At 39.2% G+C, this 26,239-nt stretch overlaps 1 protein-coding gene across 2 annotated transcripts; it reads right to left on the reverse strand.

Annotated features, from left to right (window-relative positions):
* Positions 1–1,021: 1,021 nt before the first annotated feature.
* Positions 1,022–25,475, reverse strand: Rfk (Riboflavin kinase). 2 transcript variants are annotated; one of them, XM_076173243.1, is made up of 4 exons: positions 25,317–25,475; positions 22,989–23,140; positions 15,448–15,550; positions 1,022–8,147 (listed from the first exon to the last, which is right to left on the reverse strand). In XM_076173243.1, exons 1-4 carry the CDS (start codon positions 25,408–25,410, stop codon positions 7,912–7,914), a joined length of 585 nt encoding a protein of 194 aa, XP_076029358.1. In that variant the 5' UTR covers positions 25,411–25,475; the 3' UTR covers positions 1,022–7,911. The 2 variants fall into 2 exon arrangements, with proteins under 2 accessions (XP_076029358.1, XP_076029357.1); XM_076173242.1 differs by having other exon boundaries at positions 15,448–15,568.
* Between the last annotated feature and the right edge of the window lie 764 nt (positions 25,476–26,239).

A 26,239-nucleotide genomic window follows, 5' to 3' on the forward strand; every position in this document is an offset into this window, starting at 1 on the left:
CTATTTTCATGCCTCTTTTTCGTTTAGGAATGTCCCCTGTGGGACTACAAGGAGAAGGATGCCTAGTCCCACTCCCCATCCCTTTCTTCTCGCCTCTTATGATCCAAGTGGAAATACTTGGTGGCAGTATTCATTTCCCCCACCACAGGGAATTCCCCCACAGCAGAAAATGAATACTCAGAGAAATGGTACAGGACAGCAGCAAGGGGTTAGGGGACAGCATAACGGAGGGACAGTCGTAGTATAAAAGTGTCATCATTTCTCTATGAAGAGTTTTCCTCTATCATAGATAAAATGATGTGTGGCTCTGGTCCGTAGGGGCGCCCCATATAGACCCTAAAGTATCAACTGCATGCTCCTTTGCCACAATAACAAGCAGCCAATACCCCAGACTAGTAAAAGAGGTATGGAAGGCAGATGTGGAGGGAGTGAACATGAGGGGACGTCCTAGGATGAGGTGGATGGATGGGGTGAAGGGGGCTTTGGGGAAGAGGGGGATGTCTGTTGAGGAAAGACGGGAGAGGACAGAAGACAGGGGTGAATGGAGAATGGTTGTATATGGATGGTGTTGTGATGCATGAGGTGGAATGGGCGGGGTGATCTTGCTGTGGATGTGCTGTGTCTTGCGACACTGCTTCTGACCTAGGGCAGTGGACAAGGTGCAGGGATGACCCGTCATCCAGGAGGTGCTAAGAGGGAGGGTGGAGGGGTGTGGAGTGTATTCAGGGATGGAATGGGTGGGAATGATTTTATGCCTTTTCCTTTTTGGCTACCTCCCTTGTAAGGGGGAAAAAGCCTTGGTATATGTATGTATTTTCGTGCCGCAACTAGCCTGGCCCATAGGTGGGTCATGAGTGCAGATATTTGCAAAATTTCCTAAAGATGTTTCATGGATCACACCAAGTTTAAAAATAGATCATGGAAGAAGTGATGGCCACATATACAGAACTTGTGCTATTGAGTTCACAAGTTCTGCCTCTTAATCTCCAAGAACAGGTTAGGTGTAGTAAATCAATACAAGTATTTTAATAAAATACTATTATTTCCAGACTTACCCCATAATATATAATCTTCACCATATAATAAATGCATCACTTGAAATAAATTAATATGTAAATACAAAGCCTGATTCAGTTATGAATAAATGAAATACTGTTCAAGTTTACCTTTGTGAAATGGTTACAAAATTCATCCACTTCACAAAATTCTACCATATCCTATGAAAACAAGAGCTTTATACCCTAAAGCCTTGTAGGGAAAGTATGGTAAATATATATACTATACATTCAAGATAAAGTACAATACGAGGCACATGGAAGCTGATCAGTCATAATGCAACAATTACTGGACATTGTGATCAATTTGTTGCTGATCATCTGACCTGTGATCTACTCTACCAAGCATCATCTGGCTTCCTCTTCTACATCTGTAATTATTTGATATTGTATGCCTGCACCACTTTTGTATGTGATTCATAAATACACAAAACAACAAAACTTTTACAATGATAAGACTGGTTCTCTTACAAGAGGTATGCACTTTCACATGTGATGCAAGGTTGTTTCACTGTGCCACATAAAATTAGACCATATGTTCAACTTCCAAGTGAACCATTAACAACTGGTGTGGTAATTCTTTACCTCTTATCAAATATAATAATAATACATACATATTTTTTTTTCATTCAGTTTAACGTCATGAACTCTCCTTCCAAGAAAGGGCTAGGACGATACCTCCTTATGGAGATCTTTAAGTAGGGAATTTAATGTAACTTGGCCTTACTATGAATTCCGTTGCAAGTAGTGATGTGCTAATGGCCAGTGAGCATCCCAATAATAACAACATAAATAAAACTAATAACACTCAAATATAACAGGATTAACAAAAATAAAGAACAGAAATAATACAAAAAATAATACACTTATCTCTCCATTCAGTACACTAATTGGGGGAATCCTTAGTCCATCAATGTGAAACTCAATAGCTTCAGGTGGGTGGTATTATCTTTGTATTTTGCCAACAATTCACCAGTGCCTTTGACCTTATGGACAGTATCACACCATTATTGAGAACTATTTCATGTTCATGGAGTCAGATGGAAGGTCTGGGTCAGCTAGTAGGGTACAAGGATATCAGGAGTGATATTCCTAAACTGTGGGAATGTTATCATAGTCAAAATATTTGTTTACTTTCTTGTAGTATGCAAGGAGTTATGTTCATGAGGCCTGTTTCCACATCACAAATAATCTTACCATGCTGGTTTGAGATTATTATGGATTGGAAATATCAGATTCTTGAGGGAAAGTATGGAAAAAAGGTATGTGAACTGGTGTAGATTCTCTTAACATTATGAAATTGTTGTTTGAAGAGGAAGGAGAGAAAGTAGGAGATTGGGAGGGACTGAGTAGGTAGAACACTCAAGTAAAATGTGTGTTATAGGAAGGGGAAGCACAAAAAAGCATGCGAGATTGAGGGTTGTCATTATCATATATACGGAGAAGACGAGAATGAAAGAACTCCCCATAAGTTAATCAGGAAAAGCACCAAGTGAGGATGAAGTCTATTGGTACAATGTTTTGCTCATTTGTGCTTTATAAAGTACATGGACTTTATAAAGCTTTCATGAGCAAAACTTTGTACTAACATATTCACCCCCATATAGAAATGAGAATGTACTGTTAGTGTATTTATGCTATCTCAAAGCATCAGTTATGTTGGTTGGAAATGGGCTATGGGTATGCATGTGGTTTGATGGTTTTTAAATGGTTTGTTAGGCGTTCCAACATCTTCCCCCCAAATTTTGTAGTGTGGATTAGAAGATAAGGTAGAAGCTTGTTGTAGGCAGATTGGTGGAAGCAATAAAAGAGTTCAATGTTTTATCCTGAGAAGGCTTATTTGTTGTTGTTGTTCCCTAGACTGACTGTCTGAGCAGTCCCGTTTCCCCAAGGAATGGTGCCGCAACGTCTTCATCGTGGGACCACCCCCAAACCCCAAGAGTTGGGGGCCAAACAGCGGCAAACATCCCTGGCCACCAGCGCTACACAGGTGGCATCTGCTATCCCCAGGCTTGTTTATTGCTGGCGATGCCAACATGAGAGGACACCCATCACAAGAGCAAAAACTTGAAAGCTAGAGGAAATTTGAACAAGCCATGGGTGGATTTCATGGACGAATATATGGTTGATCAAAATAGTGAGTGGAAATATCTCTTAGAGCACTGTGCAAGTCTGAGAGGATTTTGAAGGATTACGGAGGTGGGAGAGTTCAGGTGGTGAAAATGTCAGTTGGATGGAAAAAGATAAAGGGGGTAAAAGATCCAGACTGTCTGTACAAGATGCTATTGTAAAGCCCACTCCATGGTAAAAACAGGAGTCACCTGTGTTGATGTTGATGGCATCTAGTTTTTCAAGGTGTGGTGAAGGTAAAGTAAGGGCATAGAAGGGTGAAACTTTGGGCCAGGGTAGATGTGACTGGAAGAGCATTGTCAGTCATTTCTAATGTGGACGGCAAGTCTCCCAATGTCATGCCAAATGAATGGGCATAATGCAAATTTCTGCTGAGGGAGCTCTAGAAGTGAAAGGGATAAAATCAAGTCATAGAAAGATGGATTTCTAATGGGAGGGGGTAGCTCTATTCTGCATATAAATATTTTATTGTAGTATTGTGGAATCCTAGAAATGTGTAGAAACCAAGACCTCCAGACTGGTCATAAGCAGTTTAAGGAAAAATAATTATGGACACATGCTGGTTACCAAGTATGGTAGAAATGGTTTCTGTTTGCACCAAGCTGCCAATGGTACTGTGACCAACACTTAAACAAGACTAGAAGGACAATAGAATGGAATGGTATTCCAGCTGCCAGGTGTCAGAGAGAGATTCTCTATTCTAGGAGATTACAGAGGTAATTTGTGAGATTTGACTGGGTGGTAGTTGTTTGGGGGAAGTTTGGCCTTTCCCAGTTAGGATAAAGGGAGATTTCCCCCCCCCCCCAGACATTAGGAAAGATGCCCTCTATCCTTGTTCAGTTGAACACGTTTAATATAAAGAACAGTGCAGTTAGGTGTAAAAACCATACATCAAAATGTATACTGTCTAAGCTTTAAGCTGTTGCTTTCCAATTGGAAAGGGAAACAAAATTATGCTTCTGTGAATAGTTGGGAGATGTTAATTATAATGTCAGGTTGTGAATGGGATCAAAGAGTAGTTTTTCCAGACAGGAATTTAGGTTGGTCTGTATGGTTAGAAACCGATGAAAATGTGTGTCTGTCACTTCAAGGAATGATGAAGGAGTTGGTTGCTGACTTGGAAGATGGGGAACAAGTGTAAGAACAATTTGTCGAGTTTTTGCATTTTCAATAATTTTGAGGTGGGTTTGCGAGTAACTGACACACACAGGTTGTAAGATTGTGTTTAACATTTTTTATTTTATTATTATTTTTTTTTTTAACAGAAATGAGATCTACCTCTTGGGTGGAGAGATTATGGAGACAGCAAAAGGCTCTCTTCTTAGTTCTATGACCTATGGTACAACCAGTGTTCTGTTCCACCAAGAAATGTTGGGGTGTGGATGGTAAAGTCAGGAATTAAAGATCAATCGATATGTAAGCTGTGAGGTATGTGTGTTGAGCTGACTATTTGGAAGTTTCCCAACATTTTAGAGATGTTTCCCCAGCTTGTGTGAGAGAGGTACAATGTGGTGATGGGGAGGAAGAAGGACTTGTGACTGATATGAAAAGATATGGGAGGTGCTTCATTGTTTGAGTTATTTTTTTTTTTTAGTAAATTTGTTCATATACAGGGGCCCCTTACTGTATACAGACAGGGACCAACCACAGGCACCTGCTAGTGATGGTATTGTGAGACGAACATCAAAGAAAATCATCTCCCTGCTCCTCATCTTCAAAGCCTACGAACCCCATTGCCTCCACCTGGAGATGCATGCCCCAAAGGGCTGACATTTGGTCTTTGGACAGAGGCCAAGATATATCTTAATTTGAAATGTACTCTTTCCATCTTTTCATGTGGAACAGACAACTTGTGACTATCCTCCTACTACTACTAGACACGTGACTTAGAAACTGTCCCACACCAATAAAAGTCAAGTGCCTTCTGTAGCTTAAAAACACCAGATAAGTTTACATAGGCATCAACACTAAATTTCACTTCATACTCGTGACTTTTTTTTATAACTTTACTAACATCATAATATTTTCCTGCCTCCAACTCGCAACAGACATGGGGTATCAATGACCACTACACAAACTTCTAAATGTGATCAAGTTTCTGTGCAACATTTAAATTCACTCCCACTTTCATGACACACTTTCCATGGATGTCATGGTTGTGCAATTAGTGTACACTGTAGAATCACAAAAAGTTCACTAAAATCCATGTGAAAAAAGATCAATTCATTATGAGGGCACACAGTGAGAATTAAAAATGCAACACCCATACTACCAGCAACCAGTTTTGAAGTCAGCAGTCATTACCTATTCAGCAAGGGATTTTTTTTTCTCTACTACATTCAGATCACTGAATTTTGTCCAGTGCATCAGATCTGTTGAATGGAGACATTTTAAATGCAGGGTAGAATGTAATATTAAACACTATCAATTATGATAAAAACTAAGCTGGTTGTAAGAGTCACCACAATGGAATGCAGCTAAAGGGGTCTACATATACAAAAACTTAAGATTACTTTCAACATTCCATGTGGCTGAAATTTACGCATGATGGGCCCATACATATATCAAAGGGCCAGTTTTCCTTGTAAGGCAGGTGCGTGTGTGTATTTACTTAATTGTAATATATAGGAAAGGAAAAACACTCATGGAGTATCTCTTATTCTCAGATTTATCATACCTAGCTTCAAATTTGTGTACGTTCCAATTTAGTCTATATTCTCATTTTCCTTAGATTTAAATTCATGTTTTGTTCCAACTTGGGCTATACCTTTAAGCTATTCCAAGTATCCATGCATCTGCATGGATAACTATTCCTACACATCCTTTAGACTTCTTTCTCAGTTTGTTCTCATGACTTCTTAAAACATTTCCATCTCTAATCAAGAGGTCTCTTCGGTCAGTGCAGTATATCCCCTTTAGTGACCTGAATATTGTAATTGTGCTGGCTCTTTTCAATCTTCCAGTGTTGGCTGACCCAGTGCTTTAGTCTCTCCTCATATAGTTTATGTCAGGCTGTCTCTCCTCATATAGTTTATGTCAGGCTGAAAACAAGTTTGGTTGCTATCCTTTGCATTTATTTGCCTTGTATGGATCAGGCTATCTACAAGTTTATCACTTCTTCATTCATATAGTAAAAAGCCATTCACGTCTTCTGCAGCAGTCCATGCCTCTTCCACAATCCTGCAGATATATACGTCAGAAAACAGTCTGCCTTATCAACATTTCCAAATCTTTCTCCTCATTTCTTTTGCTTTGATTTCTTTTGATTTGTTTCTGAAGGAATAGTTCAAAGATGGTGTTTTAGAGTTATTGCCCATTTCCAATACTTAGCATTTTTTTGGTATTAAAACTTTTTTATTCTTTGCGCCATGCTAATATAGTGTTTAGATTTTTTTTGAACAGCTTATGGTCCTCATTTTCACTCATCTTATGATTTTTGCATCATCTGCAAATGTGTCAGCACAGCTTGTTTGTTTGTTTCTGTGGGGGGTCAGGACTCAAACCCAGTACTGGAGTACTTAGTCCAACACCTAACCCACTGTACCACAAATCTACACATACATGTGTGTGTAAATGTTTAAGTACTTTATAAGGACAAGCGTACATATCCACACAAAAATACAAGTGATCAGGAAATATATAAGTTTTTATTTTGGTTTAATAATTACTCAGTGCTCCACCACATCTTTCAGATCCCACCAATATTTGTAACCACTTTAAGTAAACAAGATGAAACCTCACATCTTGACTATAGTAATAATGTTTGCTGCCTTAAATTTCACTGACTGGAAATCTGCAGTCTTAGTGGCTGGCAATGGTCCTCATGCTCTCCCACAGATCTCTCTGGGAAGAAACTTTGGACTGTCATTCTTTGTATATGTGTGGGTCACTTTCCAAGTCACCAACTTAGAGCAGTAGGAAGAGAGCAGTTGCTGGTTGTCAGCTCTCCTTATGTGAAAAGGTGGTGGGCTTGCAATTCAATTTGATAAAGATCTCAGGTTCTGTCAGGAGAACAAGTGTCAACCCCTTTGGGCTGCACCTTCAGATGGGAACAAGGGTGTTAGTTCTGATGAGCACCAGGGAGATTATTCTCTGATGTCCATCATCCAGGATCATCACTTGCAAGTACTCATCACTGGTACCTCTAATGTAAGATATAATATCAAATCCTCTTTACTTTCCTCATCCTTTCACTTTTTAACAAAATTCAAGCTTACCATGCCATCTCCTTTGTTGATACGTAAAAAGTACAGAATGTACATTTCCTGAACAGCCTAATCAGGTCAGCCAAATTAAAGCTTCTTGACCAATTCTTGTTTTGCAATTAAATTTTGTCCTCCAGATATAAGACTAAAATTGTTCTACTGCAGCAGTTTCCACTCCAGCATCTCTCAACTGATACAAAACCACTGCTTTACACTATCATATGCTTTGAAGTTGAAGGCTCACACAGGTGCTGATAAACACATCACTTTTTGCCCATTTATCTTCCTTCTATTCTACCCAATACCACATTCAATATAAAAGCCCTGACATCATGAGATGACTCCTCAAAGCCTAATACAAAGATTCCTGAAGAGAACAGTATGAAAAGTTGATACCTATCAAAAGAATGGAAGTGAAGTTTCATACTCACCAAAATGAACCTAACAAGTACCTCATTATAATATCATCCTTGTACTAAATAAAAACAATCCAACCCCCTTAACTAACCACCTAAAAGACTTCAGCTCTTCTCTTCCCCATTTATAGATGTTTCAATTCTCGTCTCTTGCTGCTTTTTGGACTTCTTGGTACTTTCATCATCACTGACACAATTGGATACCAAACCATTGAAGGAAGGGAAGTCACTGGAGGTCTTGTCAACAAAGAAGGGGTGGGTCTTAAATTCAATGTACTCTGTCTTTTCCAGCTGCTGGTCTGCTTCAGCAATGTCACCCTTGATGGCAGTAATCAGTTCATCTGTAAATCAGAAAAAGAAAAGGTTTAGAGTGAAAATTAATTTTACACACCAAACAAGGAACATTAGGGTTCCACTATCAAGCTGGAGAAATTTGCAGGATTAAAACCAATATCCACTTTTCTGTGTGGTGGGAGGTTGATTGTTTTGGATTGTAGTTCATTGGCATTTCTATTCTAGCGGACAATCTCATAATACTGTCATGTGCTATCTTACATTTTATGCATCAGTATAGAGTTTACAGTTCAGTTAAGAGTCCTGTTTTTATTTTCCTGATGCTTTGTCATTGATGTTTAAGGGGGGAAGATGATGGTGGGCGATTGTTGCAGCATTGTATACAGTAAAAAAACACCTTAAACTTTTCAATACAATGACACCTATGTAGGTATCATGAGGCACGAGTGGGTATATGAGGATGCTGCCGTTGACATCCTGATTTTATTTATTTAGTTGTAGCCGAGTGACCCCTGAATTCTGTGAACTGGCTTGATCACATTTTCTGTATTTATTATTACTTAGAGTGAAAGAGAACTAGTAGATCAGCAGTGACTTTACATTTTATTACATGAGTATTGTGATGCATCATCGAATCATTGTACATCATGCATCCAATGCTGCATGTGAGAATCCGAGTCGTATTAATGAGGTTAATGTTCTGCAGCAGTCCATACGTCTATCCCACAATCTTACTGATATATCTGTTGGGTGTCTCTGGGTAGGGGTGAATGGAAGATAAAACAATATGGCCCAAAGGGATTTCCTCTTGTCTGCTCTGCATATTCTTCAGTAGACAAATGGGGAGGATAGCAATGCAATGCAGCAGTGGCTGTTGGGCCCTGCTGTGGAGGTGCAGTCTTCCTGCATTGTTTCTGACCTAAGCAGTGGGTGGAGGACAGGCATAATCCTTCATTCATAATGAGCTAGAATAAGAAGTACAGGAAATGGGTTTGGGATGTGTAAAGGGTGGATGCATGCCTTGGCTAGGCCACCTTTCCTTATCAAGGGGAATAAACTTTTTTGAACATTTTCACTATATACGTATAATTACAATTACTCCCATTCCTCCTTGCACTCCTGGATCTCCTCATGCTAGTCGTGCACAGATTTGTCTGCCTCCTTTCTGTATGTTAACATGGTGTTATTGATACAGTCTGTGCTTTTTCAATTATAATGCTCCAACAACATCCCCATCTCCTGCTGAATGATGAGGGTTTTCCTGCTCTTCTAGAGTGCATTAACTACTGGAGACATTGCTGAATGCCTGGATGTTATGGCAATGAAATTTTTGGCAAATGGTGAGAGTAGGAAAGAAAAGAATAGAAAAAAAGGGGAAAAAATAATAACAGAAAAAAAGCAAATAAAAATAATAAAAGGAAATTAAACTTCTGGGAAGATGCCACACAGCTCAGGTCCATTTGTGAATAGCGTACTTTCCTCGTAAGTGGTGTGGGTCTTGATATTTTTAAACTCTGCCTGGGAGATGATTTGTGGGCAGCAGTGAGTATATGTATTTACTGTTGCATGATGAAGATTTTCAAATTACTGCTACAAAAGAAAGGAAGGTAGGAAGAGAGGAAGGAGGATATGGCGGGAAGGGAGACAAAGAGAATATATCTATATACCAAGGGCTTCTTCACCCTTATAAGGAGGTAGCCAAGTCAAGGCATGCACCCACTCCCACCCATTCCACTCTCATCCACCAGAAGCTGATGACAAATTTGTGGAAAGTTTTAGCATGAAACTGAAGGACGCTTATGATGAACATTATTTAAGGCTTAAATGTATATACAACACTGAAGAAGTTGGATTACTTTGTAGAATGTTCCCAGAAGCTACATGAACAGGTGGTGAGGAGTCTATACCAGTGGGTGCATAGCTGTGGCTGAACCCATCACCTTTGCCCTAGACACATGGACTGCTCAGGTAGGTTACAGTCACTGCTGGAAATTGGAAAGGAGTGTGGGCTCTGAACCAACAACTCAATAAATGTGAACCTGGCATGCGTGCAGCACACTCACAAACAGGCCTGATGGAAAAAAGTAGCTGCCGGGTTTAAGAAAAACAAAGAGTATTCATCTAATTGTAGTATAAAGGAAATGAGCAATACTTATTGGGTTCTGTCTCCTACTTTCCAATTTATCATACCTAGCCTTAACCTCTTCAATAAGAGTTGAATACTTGTGTGCACATTAGGTTGCCAGCTGTACAATGAGGCATCACAATACACACATTATAAAATATAAAGTTACAGCTGTTATACTTGTTCTCTTTCACCCTAAATATTTATGATGATGATGATATGGTTTAATTTCACACACTCCCCCCCCCCCCCCCTATCAGGAGGTTTGGACGGTGCCCCTCACAGAAGGCTTTGTAGCGTGGAATTTAATGAACCATGCCCTTGGTTCGACTTCGCCGGTGGCAGGATTCGAACCGCCCTCACCTCGACCTTCGCCACTAGTAACGACACCCTAACCAGCTCAGCCAGCCTAAATGTTTATAACCACAGAAAATGTAATCAAACCTATTCACAGAATACGGGGGTCACTCAGCTATATCTTACTTCTTACTTCAGCTCTGAGTAGCAGGCATTATGCCTGTCAGCGGTACCAGCATGCCTCTCCATCTGGCTCTATCTTGGAAGACCCTATCCTCCCTCAGAGTTTCGACATTGTGCAAGTCATGTCTACTGAGGGCTTCTTCAAAAGTTTCTTTCCATCTCTTTCTTGGTCTTCTTCTACCTGGTATCCACCCTCAGGATCCCCTTGCAACTCTTTTTGTCTTCCATTCTTTCTAAATGCCCCAGCCATATTAGCTGGGTAGCATCTATTTTGCATGGAGCAGACTCAAAACTTTTTTTCATATATCTTCATTCTTTACTCGCTCTTTCTCCTTGTCTTTCTAATTATGGCTCTCAGTTGTCTCATTTCCACTGCTTGAATCCTGCTCCTGTCCACATTTATCATCACCCAATTCTCCGAACCATATGTTAGGGTAGGTGTCAAGATAGTACAGGTATTGGCATGTGAAGTGTGATAGGGGTTACTAGGTTGGATAGTGAGAATTAAGGTGAGGAGGAGAGCAGGAGTGGAAAAGGAGTTGGGAGATAGGGTTGATGAAAGAGTATTGGGATGGTTTGGACATATGAAAAGAATGAGTAAAGAAAGATTAAAAAAGGAATGGAAGGCAGAGGGAGAGGGAGTGAATTAGAGGGGACACACAAGGACAAGATGAATGAATGGGGTGCAGGGAGCATTGAGCAAGAAGGGGATTTCTGTTGAGGAAAGGAAGAAGAGAGAGGGATAGTGGAGAGTGGATAGTGGAGTAAATGATACTGTCATGTGCAGAAGGGAGGGGCACATGACTCCTAGGGGCACATGACTCCTAGGGAGTGCTTCTGTGTGAATAATATTTTGATGCAGCCCAAAGGGATTTCTCCCAGTCTTCTCTTTTTCTGCATGAGGGGATGGGGGGGGGGGGTGTCACTGATTAAGTGAAGCAGCCTTGCTGTGAATGTAGTGTGTCTTGTTGCATCGCTTCTGACTCAGGGCAGGATACAGGGATGACCCATCATCCATGAGGAGCAAGATGAGAGGGAGGAAAGGTTGGGGAGTAGGTACATGCCTTTGACTTAGCTACCTCCCTTAGAAGAAGAAGAAGAAGAAGAAGAAAGAAGAAAGAAAAACTCTTGGTTTATACAAGTACATATAATATACAGGAAAGAAGTAATGCTTGTAGGGTCCCATCTCCTACTCTCCAATTTACCATCCCAAGCCTTAAATTCATGTAGGGGAGGCGTACCCATGGAGACGCACTTGCCCTATGCAGACGTATTTGACACAAAAAACTTCTACCTGCCGATGGTGAATAGATAGCAGCATAATTATAGGCTCAAAAAATCACTTAACTATCCCCTCATAATGTGACAGTCTTACCTTCCTAATCCAAATAGGCACACAACTTTAGGTTTTTGTAAGGACTCTTTCAAAAACAGTACTTTTTTTTCATCTCCTGCAGTCACATACCTATTTGGATTAGAAAGGTAAGACTGTCACATTATGGGGGGATAGTTAAGTGATTTTTTGAGCCTATAATTATGCTCCTATCTATTCACCACCGGCTGGTATAAGTTTTTTTGTGTCAAATACGTCTGCATAGGGCAAGTGCGTCTCCATTGGTACGCTCCCCAACAAGTCCAACTTAACTTATATCTTTGATTTCCAATTATCATATTTAGATTTGAATTCGTGTATTGTTCCAGCCTGGGCTACATCACCTCTTAAACTATGTATGGTTCCACTTTACAGGGGAAAGGGGGACAAATGTGAGTGTAGTAGTTTCAGAGGGATCAGCTTGTTGAGTGTAGTTGGGAAGGCTTATGGGAGGGTCTTGATTGAGAGGATTAGGAGAGGAAGAGAGGGAGTAAATGGTGAGGAACAGTGTGGTTTTAGGACAGGTAGGGGTTGTGTAGATCAGATTTTTGTGATAAGAGATATCTAAGAAAGCTATAGGAAAAGGTAAGGATGTTTTTTGGGCTTTTATGGATTTGGAAAAGGCTTATGACAGGGTAGACAGGAAGGCACTGTGGGAGGTATTGCAAATATATGGGATAGGAGGAAAGCTGTTAAGAGCAGTCAAGAGTTTTTATGAGAGTAGTAGACCTTGTGTTAGGATTAGAAATGGAGAGAGTGAGTGGTTTGAGGTAAAGGTGGGACTTCATCAGGGATGTGTTATGTTGCCCTGGCTGTTCAATCTATACATGGATGGGGTGGTGCGAGAGGTGAATGCAAGGGTAGTGGGTAGGGGGTTGGAGAGTGATTAAAGAAAATGGAGAAAAGTGGGAGATAAGCCAGCTGTTGTTTGCTGAGGAGGGATTGAGGAAGTTAGTGACAGTTTGGGAAGGTGTGTGAAAGAAGTAAGTTGAAGATAAATGTGGGTAAGTGAGGTGATGAGATGTACAAGGGGAGAGAGTGACAGCAGGCTGGAAGTGAGTATTAAGGGAGAGAGACAGAAGGAAGGGGATAGTTTTAGATACTTGGGTGCAAATGTGGCAGGTAAGGGAGGAGTGGGGGTGGAGGTGGAATGTAGATCGAGAGAAGCACGTAAATGCCTTGGGGGATTAAAAAAAAGTGTAATGAGAAATACACATCTGGGAATGGATGCTAGAAAGAGATTGTATGAAGGAGTGATTGTGCCGACAGCACTGTACGGGGCAGAAACATGGAACGTAAGAGGAAGAAAGGAGTTTGAATGTGTTTGAGATGAAATGCCTGAAGTATGATAGGGGTTACTAGGCTAGATAGAGAGAAATGAGGAGGTGGAGGAGGAGAACAGGGGTGGAAAGGGAGTTGGGAGATAGGGTTGATGAAAGTGTATTAGGATGGTTTGGACACATGGAAAGAATGAGTGAAGAAAGATTAGTAAAAGAGGTGTGGAAGGCAGAGGTGGAAGGAGTGAATATGAGGGGGCGTAGTAGGATGAGATGGATGGATGGGGGTAAAAGGGGCATTGGGAAAGAGAGGAATGTCTGTTGAGGAAGAACAGGAGAGGACAGAAGATAGGGGTGAATGGAGAAGGGTTGTGTATGGATGATGCTGTGATGCATGAGGGGGAGTGGGTGGGGGATAGGGGGTGAGGGAGTATGTATTAGAAATAAATTGATGCAGCCCTAAAGGGATTCCTCCCAGTCTTCTCATTTTCTGCACAAGGGGACGGAGAGGGGGGTGGGTTGCCGAATTAATGAAGCGGTCTTGCTGTGGATGTGCTGTGTCTTGCGACACTGCTTCTGACCCAGGGCAGTGGACAAGATGCAGGGATGACCCGTCATCCAGGAGGTGCCAAGATAAGAGGGAGGGAAGAGGGTGGAGGTGAGTGGAGTATGTAGGGGATGGAATGGGTGGGAGTATGTATGTAAACTGACACCACAGTCCACACTACCCACATTCACTGAATACACAGAAAACAAAACACAAGGGTGAATGCATAACATTAATATAACAACATACCCTTCAACAAAACAAAAACCAAATAAGCACTACGCGACAGCACAACTGAAATAATTACAATTAATACACAGATGAAGTGAATAAAAGATTTATTCAAATGTTACCATGTTGATAAAAAAGGTTAACCTGGAACATTTAAACAAAAATTCTATTTGCTTTGCTGTTATTATTATGGGCCCTTATATGATGGTGCTGTGTCTAGCTGCACTTCCTCTGATTCAAGCAATGAGGTGGGCAGAGCTGGCATTACTGCCAGACAGGTAGTGTGTTGCTAACACAGTAATGCAAATGTCCAGCTCTATTTATTTTATGTTTTAGAATAGAGAATATTAATGTTGTAGTTTAGGTATTATTTTCTTGAGAATATTTGTAAGATGTAAATACTTTCTCCATTTAATTTTTTTTTTCATCAAAATCATTCTAAAGAAATTAAAATCAATCATGCACTACCTGTCCGGTGGTAACATGCCAAGCTCTGGTGGTGGGAGTCTGTATGACTATTCATATGAAATATGAAATTGAAATGGCCAGACCCAGACTATGAGTGGGGTTTTTGTTGAATGTCAGTTTGGTGCATGGTGGGGGAATCCATTCATGCCCCATTATGTGGGGAAAATTACCTTCTGGTATATGTATATATGTACTTTCAGTAAGCAATAAAATCCTGAGCTATCTCAACATAACAGTACATTCTTTTCATGGAGACATCTATGGGAGTGCCTGAGCCACTGTAGGGATGCAGGTTTTAATCTAGAACTAATTATTGCCATAATTATTCCATGATGGAAGGTCAGTGTAATGCATCATTTACCCTCCTTACTTGGTGGCTACCGGCTCTCTACTAGGCCCTATCTAGCCTTTACAGCATAGATGATCCTACCAGGAAACCAGAAAAATTCTTCATGCTATAGTCTTATCTGTCAATGCAACACATGAGCCTTTTGTCCCCATAGACAAGATGGCTCATCTTTATGGGGAAGGGGAGAGAACTGTGGTAAATAAATTTGTATTCTGATGTGTAATATACAGTTGTAATTTCTATGAGCAAGTTCTATAGCCACACGTTCATGGTTTTAAATAATGGAGGAGAATAATTACTGGTCTGGTACTCCAGCTCTCAATCTGAATTTCATTCTTCAATATTCTAGCATATCAGAATTCTTGCTAGGCTTAGGGGTGTTTTTATAATCTTTTAACCAAGTAAAACTCCCTGACATCAACCGGAACTAGAGCTATACTACAAATGGGTTTAAGCTACCCATGGCTGTTTCATGACCAAAGTGGAAAATTCACTTACCAAGAGATTTGAAGTTCTTTTCAGGTCTTACATAGCCCAGCATGGCCACCCGGAGCTGTGAGCCATAGAAGTCCTGATCAAAGGTATGCAGTATGTGGGTTTCCTGGAAGAGATAGGATTCCTGTGATGCGAAGAAAGAAACTGTGTTAGAATGAACGGCATGCAGATACTAACTACAACAGGGAACCAGATATTGGGGATTAATCATGCTGAGTACAAAAGCCAAGCATTCTATATACAATACTTTTCTGTTAATTCTCATGATACTGTAATTATCCATAAGCACCAGCCAGTTTTATCTATATAATTTATATACATATTCCCTATGACAGGGGTCAACAACCCAATTACCACTGGTGGGTTTATCAGAATCCCCAAGACCAACATAAGGGGGGGGCTGTTGAATTTAGTTTCCTGATCTTTCTTAATGACATACAACCACTCCTCGTTTAACGACGACAATTGGGACCAGCGCGCTGTCAATAACCGAATTGGTCGTTAAGCGAAAGTGTATACATATACGTACATGTACTGTATGTACAATGTCCAGCAATACATGTATCTTTATTTTCGTGTATTTTCCTCTTTTATACAGTACATTAAAGCTTTATTTACTGTTTATTTACGGTGGTTAGGTTCCTGAAATTACCGTATATGACCAAATCCGCGTATGCTAACATTCCATATTGAATACCGGGGTATTTTTTTAGTTTCGACCATGGGCGCAATATAGCAATAGAAAATTTATTATTAATTTTGTAAATTAAAATGTATCAATGTAATATGCAATTTTGTGGGCGGAAATGAAAGTAAAAAATACCATGCTACAAGAAAATATGCTAATGAACGAAGTCGGTAGCATATGATTGGGACGCCATCTTGTCGTCTGCCAATGTCTCTCACGACGACGAGCCGGATGACATTTAATTTGCAGGTAATGATTTATCAAACACAGGTCAGGTTAGTATAGTTTAGGTTAGACGTATTCATCATCCTTTTATTTCTTCGACATCAGCATCTATCATAACAAACATGGTGTACCATTCGTCCGACATGACTTCGTAACTTACGAAATTTGTTTTAGCCCCCCTTTTTTTTTTATTTCCGCTCACAAAATTGCATATTACTTTGATACATTATAATTTACAAAATTAATAATTAATTTTCTATTGCTATATTGCGCCCATGGTCGAAACTAAAAATTTACCACTACCGGTATATACTGTACCCCAGGTAGTTTTTGCAGCTTGCAGGATGGTAATGTAGACCTAAGCTTCAGAACACTTTACCTCACAGCTAATATCCACCGTACAAGTTCAATTATAACATCATACAAATTTGCCGCAGCCAACTTAATTATCGTACACGACGTCGTAACTTCGGGAGATTTACGTTAAACGTCTGTCATAAAGCCCGTCGTAACTCCGCGTTGTCGCTAACCGAGTAGGTCGTTAAATGAGGAGTACCTGTACTATCAAAGATAACCTATTTCTCTCTTTTTGTATCTTTCCTTCTAAAATTCTCACTCCATTCCTTCCTCTCCCATTTCTTCTGTTCTGTTCATCTCGCTCCCCCTTCCCCTCTAGTTCTTCCTCAACTCTTCCATTCACCAATCATTTGCAATGACATCCGTTTCCTCCACTGTGTCCTTTTTTGCCTTGCACATTTCCTTTTCCTTTCCTAAACTTCCCTAATACACTCACAGCCTTGTTTACCCACTTCTATTCTCTTTACATATCTGAAACATCTACAGGAATTTGTTTTTTTTCTTCTTCTACACCCATTCTTTTATCTTCAGCTTGTTTGAAAGGCGTTACAAGATGTGCTGGCAAGTGACATCACAGCTGACCAAGAGGAGGAGACTGACAGACACCCCAGTGCTTCTCTTTCAAACGAGGAAACTCCGACAAAACTTAGTTTTCTGACTGGGGTCAAAAACTCGCTCAATCGTATCTATTACTCCCTCTTCCTATCAACCTATCTCCCTCTATTACTACATTTTTTTAAAACAAGGAGGTCAATACTCTAGTACCAGCTCCCCAATACCTCTTTCTTCTAGCTGTAGACAGAAACCTACCCAGGCTAAAGTCCTATTTATGACTAACATGCATAAAACCTAAATCATTCTCACACAACCACCAAATGTATCATGCAACAGACGAGTCCACCTCATATCCATCACACACTACAATACAAACCAGTACATTGGGTTGGAGCTACTGCCACTACACATTAGTTACACCCAAAAAGTGCCAACATAAAAACACTACACATACCACAAATACACACCAATAGCATTACAAACAAGCATATGAAGCTACTTCAGTTCCTTCACAAACACAATATACACAGTACTTATGCAGGAAACTAAACACCACAATCCACACAACATGCATTCACTGAACACAGAAAATAACACAACACAACGGTGAACTCATAACATTAATATACCACCATATCCTTCACAAAAAACACTAGAAGACAGCAAAACTGAAATAATTGCAATTCATACACAGATAATGAAAGCCACATTATATCCGAGTGGCTGGGTGGCAATATAAATACAATTATTTTTTTATTCCTTCTTGTCCTTACCAAGACTTTTGTAAGGACAAAAACTTACAAAATAAAAACATCCTGTTATGGACAAAAATCCAACCATTTTCCGAGCTAAAGTCACCACCCTGCCACTCAACGGTTTCCTATAAACATTTATATACTACTCACCACATAAGCCCTTAAGGTCCTGCAACTCCCTAAAAACTCTCACACCAGCAGGTGACATGAACACATGCTACCCTTTTTGTCTAAACACAAAGCACTGTAACAGTACCAATACAGAACAGGCCTTGCCACGCATTTTAATTGTCCCAGATACAGCCTCCACATAGAGGACAGAACATGTACTACAATGCCCTACACTAACAATACCTAGACATTATTGTATATCTCCCTTGAGTGACTTGTGGGCCTGCCTGGTGGTCATTGCCTGTTACCTGAAGGCTGCAGGTATTTTGCAAGAGACCAGGGGCAAAGGATCAATTGATTAATCAAAACACAGACAGCACACCCAAGATGAACCAAAATATTAGATGAATTCCCTAACCTAAATTTATTAAAATTCCAGCAACCACCTCACCTGACAACATACTCAACACAACAAACAAGCAACTTTCCCAGACACAGGTGTTTATCCTCTCTCCAAAAACAGACAACATAGGAAACCATACACGACTTCCCTTCAGACCACTTCCCAATGATGGTCACCAAAGAACTCTAAGGAAAAATAAAACCTACAAGAATATCCATAAACTACCAAATAACAAATTGGCATGAATACACGAGGAAATGGTAAATAAATTAGATACTTTAAACACAAGCCAGTGGATGATATAATGGTACTATTCAGAAAGCCAGTAGGATACATTCCAAGATGATAACGGAAAAGAATATATACAGGTCCAACAACTCACAGGAGATAGCTAACCTAAAGAAAGAAACCAGTAAACCAACAAGAAAAAAGAAACAAATAAATGCACAAAAAAATAAATAAAATAAAATAAAACATAGAAAAAATTGCTGCAACAAGGGCATCACAAAACTAACAAATAAGAAAGAAAACATGGATAAATACCATAGATGGGAAAACAAATGAACTATAGAAACACGAACCCAACAATCAGGAAAACTCACCTTACTATACAAAAAAAGAGGATGTACCTAAAGGTTGCACACAAACTAAAATCCTCTCCATAGAATACCATATGAAAATGACAGGTATGCAGTTCTATGCAAGAGCCCTCAACCCTAAGTACCTATCTTGTTTACATCACACAAACATGACCATCTGAATGAAACAAAAAACTACATTAGCTGCATACTACTAAAAAAATTTACAAAAACCTACATTAGCTGCATACTACTAAAAAAACTTACAAAAACCTACATTAGCTGCATACTACTAAAAAAATTCCAACTTACAACATATACCACACAAAAACATTCACACTCTGATCACAAAAGTTCTTAAAACCCAACCATCAAACTCCCCTACTCCATTGAGCACCTCTCTACCAGCTCACAAAATCCCACAAGAAACAAGAACCACGTTAATACGGTTGTCTCCAGGTCACCACAAAGCACTAGGACAGTGCCGGCACAGAATAGCAGGTCTGGCTACAGAAAAACTGCCCTAGATGAATGACAGGAAGGTCACCAAACACATCTTACATCAGGGACAAAGGACTGCATTGTCCCTCCACTCCACAGGGTAAAAAATGTAACAAGACAACTCTTCCAGAGCAGGGCCTACCACTTCATATATCAACACTCCTCCTCATGCATTCAATTACAAAGATGAAAAACATACCTTTTGTGCTTTTACCTACTCAGTAGACAAACCACATACATCCAAAGCATCCACCCCATTCACTTCTGCTTTCTATCAAGGGAACTACTTTATACATATATATAACATTTATCAATTCAAAGTATTCAAATTCCCTACATGATTACCAAAATTACCTGAGCCAAAACAATTTTAAAATAGCAGGGAGAAGGCTACAGTTTAAAGTGAAATTTGTTGATTATGGGAAAGTAAATATTAAGGAGTTTTTAAGATGAGGGGTTGTGCACAATGTTATGTAGCGGAGCAAGGTCTGGGTATTAATGCAAGAAGTCCTGTGGCAGCAGTGCATATGAGATGCTAAAGGCTTTGTGCATGGCATTAAAGAAATATGATCATGCAAGGAATGATAGGATAAATGAAAGGACTGGGATACAAATGTTATTGGAAAAACAAGTAAAATGCACCAACCAGTAGTGGTTTGGCCGAGAGTAGATATATTTTGTGGATATAGAGCATGACCTACAAAAGACTGGAGATGTATTGATGAAGATGTGCAGATACACAGAATGTAATAAAGAGAATGGAAGGGGGTGGTACAGGAATGGCAGACATTTCAAAAGCAGTTATGGGTCACCAAGTAGCCTCAAGACCAGCCAAATAAGAGTAATATAGAGCAAAAGTCCTTTCATCTGAACAGCAGTGGACCTAGATTTTTTGAAGCGAGACTCCTGAGGGCACAAAATATATTCATAATTGTTAGACATTTTATGGGTCATTTTAATACCAGTAATACACAAGAAAATGGATGAATAAAATAAAATATATGAAATGGGTTACTTTTTTTTTTTTTTTTTTTTTTAAGATTTTTTCACAATCTAAATCAAATTTATGTCCAATTAGTTTTACTTTCAACAAGTTCTCAAAAACAATCACCCAAGCAGAGAGAGAGCAAGTCCAGGGTGACATGATATATATGCAAAACCACAAAAACTGATTGTTCATCCCAAGACAAAATTTTAGAGCTGATTTTTCTATCATAGTGTAAGACATTGTACAGATGCCAATGTTGAACCCCTACATAATTATGTTATCACGTTCTTTTTAATCAACCAATCAATCCATTGCCCTTGGTCTCTTGCAGAAGATTTGCTTTATTCTTTTGACTAATTTTATAACAATTTGTCACAAATTGAGAGAGCTATTCATTTTCCCTTTCTCTCCTCGTCTACAGCACTTGTCAAGGGATGTGGAATTCACCATTATGGTGATATTGAGCACTATATAATAAAAAAACCAAGTGAATAATAAGCAATAAACATTGATGCTCCACATGTGTCAACTGAAAATGGTGGGATATCTTCCTGACAATAGACAGTGCTTTGGGACCGTTTGAATTTCTTGTTATTTTTTTTTCTTTTAATATAATTTTGTCAAGTTTCCTTAATGGAATTGGATCATCGAGAATTTCAGAATATTTGTGTTCACATTAATGGACTTCTTCTATATGTACATCTTGCTGCACAATTCTGTCTTAAGCTGTGGGTGGGCGTAAACGATGGCCCTTCATCTATAAGGTGCTAAAATAATAAGGAAAACAAATGCATGATGGATGGGTTAAGATTGGGTGCATGCTTTGGCTGGCTACCTCCTTTATATGGGGATAGGGCCTTTAGGTATATAGACAGACTATATGTATCAATGTATTACATATATGGTGTGTGTGTGTATACTTAGACTGAAGACAAATTGAATTAAAGGGTACAGCATAAGTACAACTAGATTTTTTCCTGGATTTCATCAATTTCTTTTACAAGAGATTGCACATTTTTAGAAAACTAGTCCATTAAGGAAGTCAAATTTGTGCTGTAAGTAAACTTGACATGTCAAAAGACTGATTATATTTGACCCCACATTTCAAAGGTAAACTGTCACAATCATGAAAATATACAAGATGGGAAGTACAAGGTACGAGTATATACAGTAAAGAGAAGGGAGTTATTGAGAGAGGTTACAGGCAAATATCAAAGTTCCCCACTTCTCATGGTAGGTTGCATCACACAGTGTGCCACTTTGTATTGAAATAACTTCAGGGGCTGTAGGTGAGAATGGTGTCTATCAGATGATAGTGCTCTGTTTTAGATGCCCATGCTTATAGTCATACTGGATGAATAAAAAAAATTGAAATCATCCTAGAGTTTACTTTCAACATGAACCTTGCTTCCTTACTTTACTTCCTTTGAGAATGTCCAATCTTGTCAGAAAAATTAACAATGCCCAGAAAAAGATAAACACACACACACACACTTTCAGAAAACTGAGAAACATCAGAACAAAAGTTTGTTAGTGAAGAAGTCTTCAGAAAAAAAAAAGCAAGGGGCAATGATATAAAAACTAAAACAAAAAGAGGTCAGGAATGAGGCGAGAGCACACAAGAAATTCTTAGTGTGTGACAAAATGAAACTCCTGGGGCTCTATTACACTCTTCCAACATTTTTTCTGACTATTAAATTTACTCAATTTATACAAACTCAAACTTATCACAATCTTTAAAAGTGTTTATATTTTAATTCAATGACGTTTCTGTCCAACATAGAATTACAAGTACAGTGAGTCCTCGTTATACGGTACATGTGTTCCTGAAAACCTTACCACAAATTTAAATTACCGTATACCGAACCCAAGTTTCGACTTATGGCAGACATACCTTCTCCCTGCTCTTTCCTCTTCAAAATATCTAATTTTACCTCCAAAACACGAGTGGATACTGTATCTGTGAATTTTGCTTACCGTAAATAGAATCGAGGGTAGTAATTACCAAATACCGTAATTGTGAATTTACAGGATAAAGAATTACCATATAAGGAGGACTCACTATAACCATTCTCTTTGTGTTGTTCCAGTCATTATGCTTATAGTCTCTCATATGAAAGAAAAAATATGAACAAGAAACTATAACCATGACACTGATGGAAATGATGCTAAATCTATTCAAATTAGCCCTTTAGATTTTATTTTGGATAGTACTTTTTCACCTGAAGTCACGACCTCAAGTTGAACAGATTAACCCCCCCAAAAGTTTGCCTTATTCTTTGCCACACAAAACCAGTGTCCTCACCAACACATTCCTACTATCCTGTGACTTGTTCCATTGCCTGGAACCTAATTTTCTCCACTGCCATTCATATAACCTTACCATCGACTTTTTACTGTTTTTGTAGTAAGGATTCCATCCAATGCTCATCACCATCTTGTAAATGGGCCCATCATCTACATTGGCCCAACCAAAGTAGATCCCAGTGGAGATATCTTCAGGTAGCTTCTCAACAACTGCTTCAGGGAAATTGGCTGTCATGGAAAAATTGAACCAAAAATAAACATAGGATGAAGAAAAATCCAGTAAATACTATAAGCACATCTGTTTAGTGCACCCTCATATGTCTACAAATACTTATTGTTAGAGAGCTATGACAGGTAACTACTAGTGGTGGTCATGTTAGATGCATAACAGAAAATCTCCCCATTATTCTATAAAACCTAGCAATACTTTCACCATCTTGAGGACACAAGGGCTGGCACTGTCTCCAGATCCAAGATCAATGAATTTCCGACTACTACTTCCCATTAGAACCATGCCCCTATTTCCATTAAAATTGGGAAGCTGTTGTGACAGGGCATGCTTATCATTAAAAGGGGGAGGAAGGGGAGCTGATGTCTTTCTTGCAGGACCATTTTGTGTAGGTATCATTATTATGATGCATTCATGGGGGCCTACAGGCCTGTCCACCAGTGGCTGTGACTGGTTACATAGGAACTGTGTGTCTTACACAAGAGACCTGGGGCAATGGTTAGATTGACCAAGTGAATGTTTTGTATGTAGGCTTTATTTTTCCTTCAAATTCTATGGTGATCATTACTGGAAAGTTGTCTGAGAAACTATGGATAGTTTTGCATATTGTTTTTGGCTGGAATGAGGGTGAACACGCATATCTATGTGGCAAGTAATGGTCCTGGATTTGAACCCTAGGCAGTGCTAGCTTTCCAGGGACACCTACCTCTGACTATAGGTATTAGAGTAAACGTATATAAGAAATTATAATTTTTGTACACAAATGCACTATATAGTGTGGGATGCCTGTATGTTGTTTGTGTTGGTAGGCTGAAATTTGTGGATTTAGTCCTATGAGACTGATGCAGAAGGTAGTATTTTGTCTTTACTGATTGAGCAATCTGGTTTGGTAATGTTGATACTTTCAAGAAGAAATTGAAAACGTACCTATTTAGTAATTGTTACACTCACGTCTCAAGACATGCAAATTAGCAAGTTTTATAACATGTAATAAATTATCAGAATGATGATACAAGGTGAAACTCGCAGAGCAGGAGTCGAGAATAAACACACAAAAGTAAGAGTAAAGTAACCATCCATCACTGTGACAGTATCAACACAGAATAGGCTTGGCCACAGATTTAAACTACTCCTGATGTAACCACCACATAGAAGACATAAAACACCGAGAATGCCCCACACCAATCATGCAAACAATAAAACAATATATCCTAAGTGACTCACGATCCCACCCAAAGACTGTTGCTAGATTCCTCAAGACCATGGGCCTTCCAGAAGAGCAACAGATCGACTGGTTGTAATCTGGTTTCTTGTATAATAACAAGTGCTGCATGAATACTAAAACAGACTGACCGAAACTAATTTGGTTTCTTGTACAAGTGCTGCATGAATGCTGTTTATATAGGAATTGTTGCACCTCTATTTTTGTTTGAGATGCTGTTGATCATCACTTGTAATGTGTTTGAAATAGGTTTTGTTTTAGCATGTCTTCAAACAACAAAAATTGAAATATATAAAAAAAAATAAAAAAAATCTGGAGCCTCAAATAGCAAAAAGTAAGTTCTTCCACATAACTATAGGACAATGGAAATGCACAAAACAAGTCTACCAGGAGCAATATTAAGTTTATGATACAGGGAAGACTAGATGGACATTAAGAATGATGGCAAAATATCAGTTGCAAGAAAAGGAAAAAAGTGGATGTGGAGAGAAGAAAAACGGGGTGACCTTCATAGGCACAGAGGAACGTGTCACCCGTTCTTTGGTTAGATTCTGTGATTTTACCCCTGGGTTCAGGGATCAAGTTTCTGTGGATGAAGCAAGAATGTACTGTATACGTAAGTGTACACATCCCGTGAGCCTCACGGCTGCGTCAGTCAAGAATGATGATGCAACTCCGCCGAACCAAAGTTGCCGACCAACGATTGACAATTGTTTAAAGTTAAGCCACAAAACCGAAACATCACGCAAATATTAAAATAATTTTGAGTTGTAGTAACATTACTTATAATCTTATTTTACCTCCAATTGACAACATTCTCCGTAATCATGTAATCAAATAACTAATAAGTTCAACATTCACAACATACAGGGTCTGGATGTTATATACCATATCTTATGAACATAAACAAATTAATTATAATACCCTTATGAAAATGCCGTTCCTAGCCTTACCTGTAGGTATTCCCAGCTCCTTAGAGCCTCTACCAAAGCCTTTAACAACGGTGCCCACAGCAAAGTGTGGAAGTCCTTTCCTAAACACAGTCATCTCTGTTCTGTGGATGGCATTGCGTCGTCTGCTGTTTTGGACCACGATTCACAGTTGAGTTGCCAGACGTTTGACCAACAAAAGGACATTCATTGTCAAAAAGGACAAAAATCATATTACATATAATATGCAAATACATACATAACTCTTATTTCATGTATCCTAACTATTTAAATACACACAAAAAACACTCACTCAGGTCGTGGAACAAAACAAACTAAAACTATAAATGAATTTACAAGCTAAGTTTAATCAATGTGAAAAAAATCGGGACTTCCAAAGCGTAGCACCTCTCATGCTGCAATTAGTTAGGTGAATAAACTTTATAAAAAGCACACGCGCACACATAGCTGTCGATCACGAGTCCAACGAATGATCCAATGCCATGGTAATAGAAGATTAGCTTAAAAGTGGCAGTCTGCCGACAAGATTGACTGGATAAACACCATATGAGGACGGAGCCTTTATTTGTACGACGTTTCGCTTATTACAGCTTTTTCAAGTACAAGTTGAGATACAAATGCTTGAGATTAAATAAGGGGAAAGGAGGGAACGGGGAGAGAGGGTGGGGGGATGGACACTGGGAAAGGCTTAGAAGCTGCAGACCCAAGATCGTGCCCCGTTCCAGCCTCGAACGCTTCACAGTCCATTACAGTATTTCCATCAATTTTATACTTCTTTTCGTGGGACACATTTGTTAAAAATCACATTCAGTCACAAATCTTGAAACATGAAGTAATTAATAAGTCTTGGAAGTTAGCAGATAAAGACACTTAAGAATATTTGGGCCAGAGAAGATGCTAGTGAAGAAGAATTGACAAGAGCTTGT

Source organism: Oratosquilla oratoria, chromosome 34, assembly GCF_046742065.1.
Source record: "Oratosquilla oratoria isolate Oo_2021 chromosome 34, ASM4674206v1, whole genome shotgun sequence".
Classification (NCBI taxonomy): Eukaryota; Metazoa; Arthropoda; class Malacostraca; order Stomatopoda; family Squillidae; genus Oratosquilla; species Oratosquilla oratoria.

Bases quoted from the DNA above. Each gene is read 5' to 3' on its own strand.
- Rfk (XM_076173242.1), bottom strand. From the start codon at position 25,410: ATGACTGTGTTTAGGAAAGGACTTCCACACTTTGCTGTGGGCACCGTT. The intron at 23,141-25,316 runs GTAAGGCTAGGA...TTTCCATGACAG, and splicing joins GGAGCTGGGAATACCTACAG to CCAATTTCCCTGAAGCAGTT. The intron at 15,569-22,988 runs GTAAGGTTATAT...TTCGCATCACAG, and splicing joins AAAACAGTAAAAAGTCGATG to GAATCCTATCTCTTCCAGGA.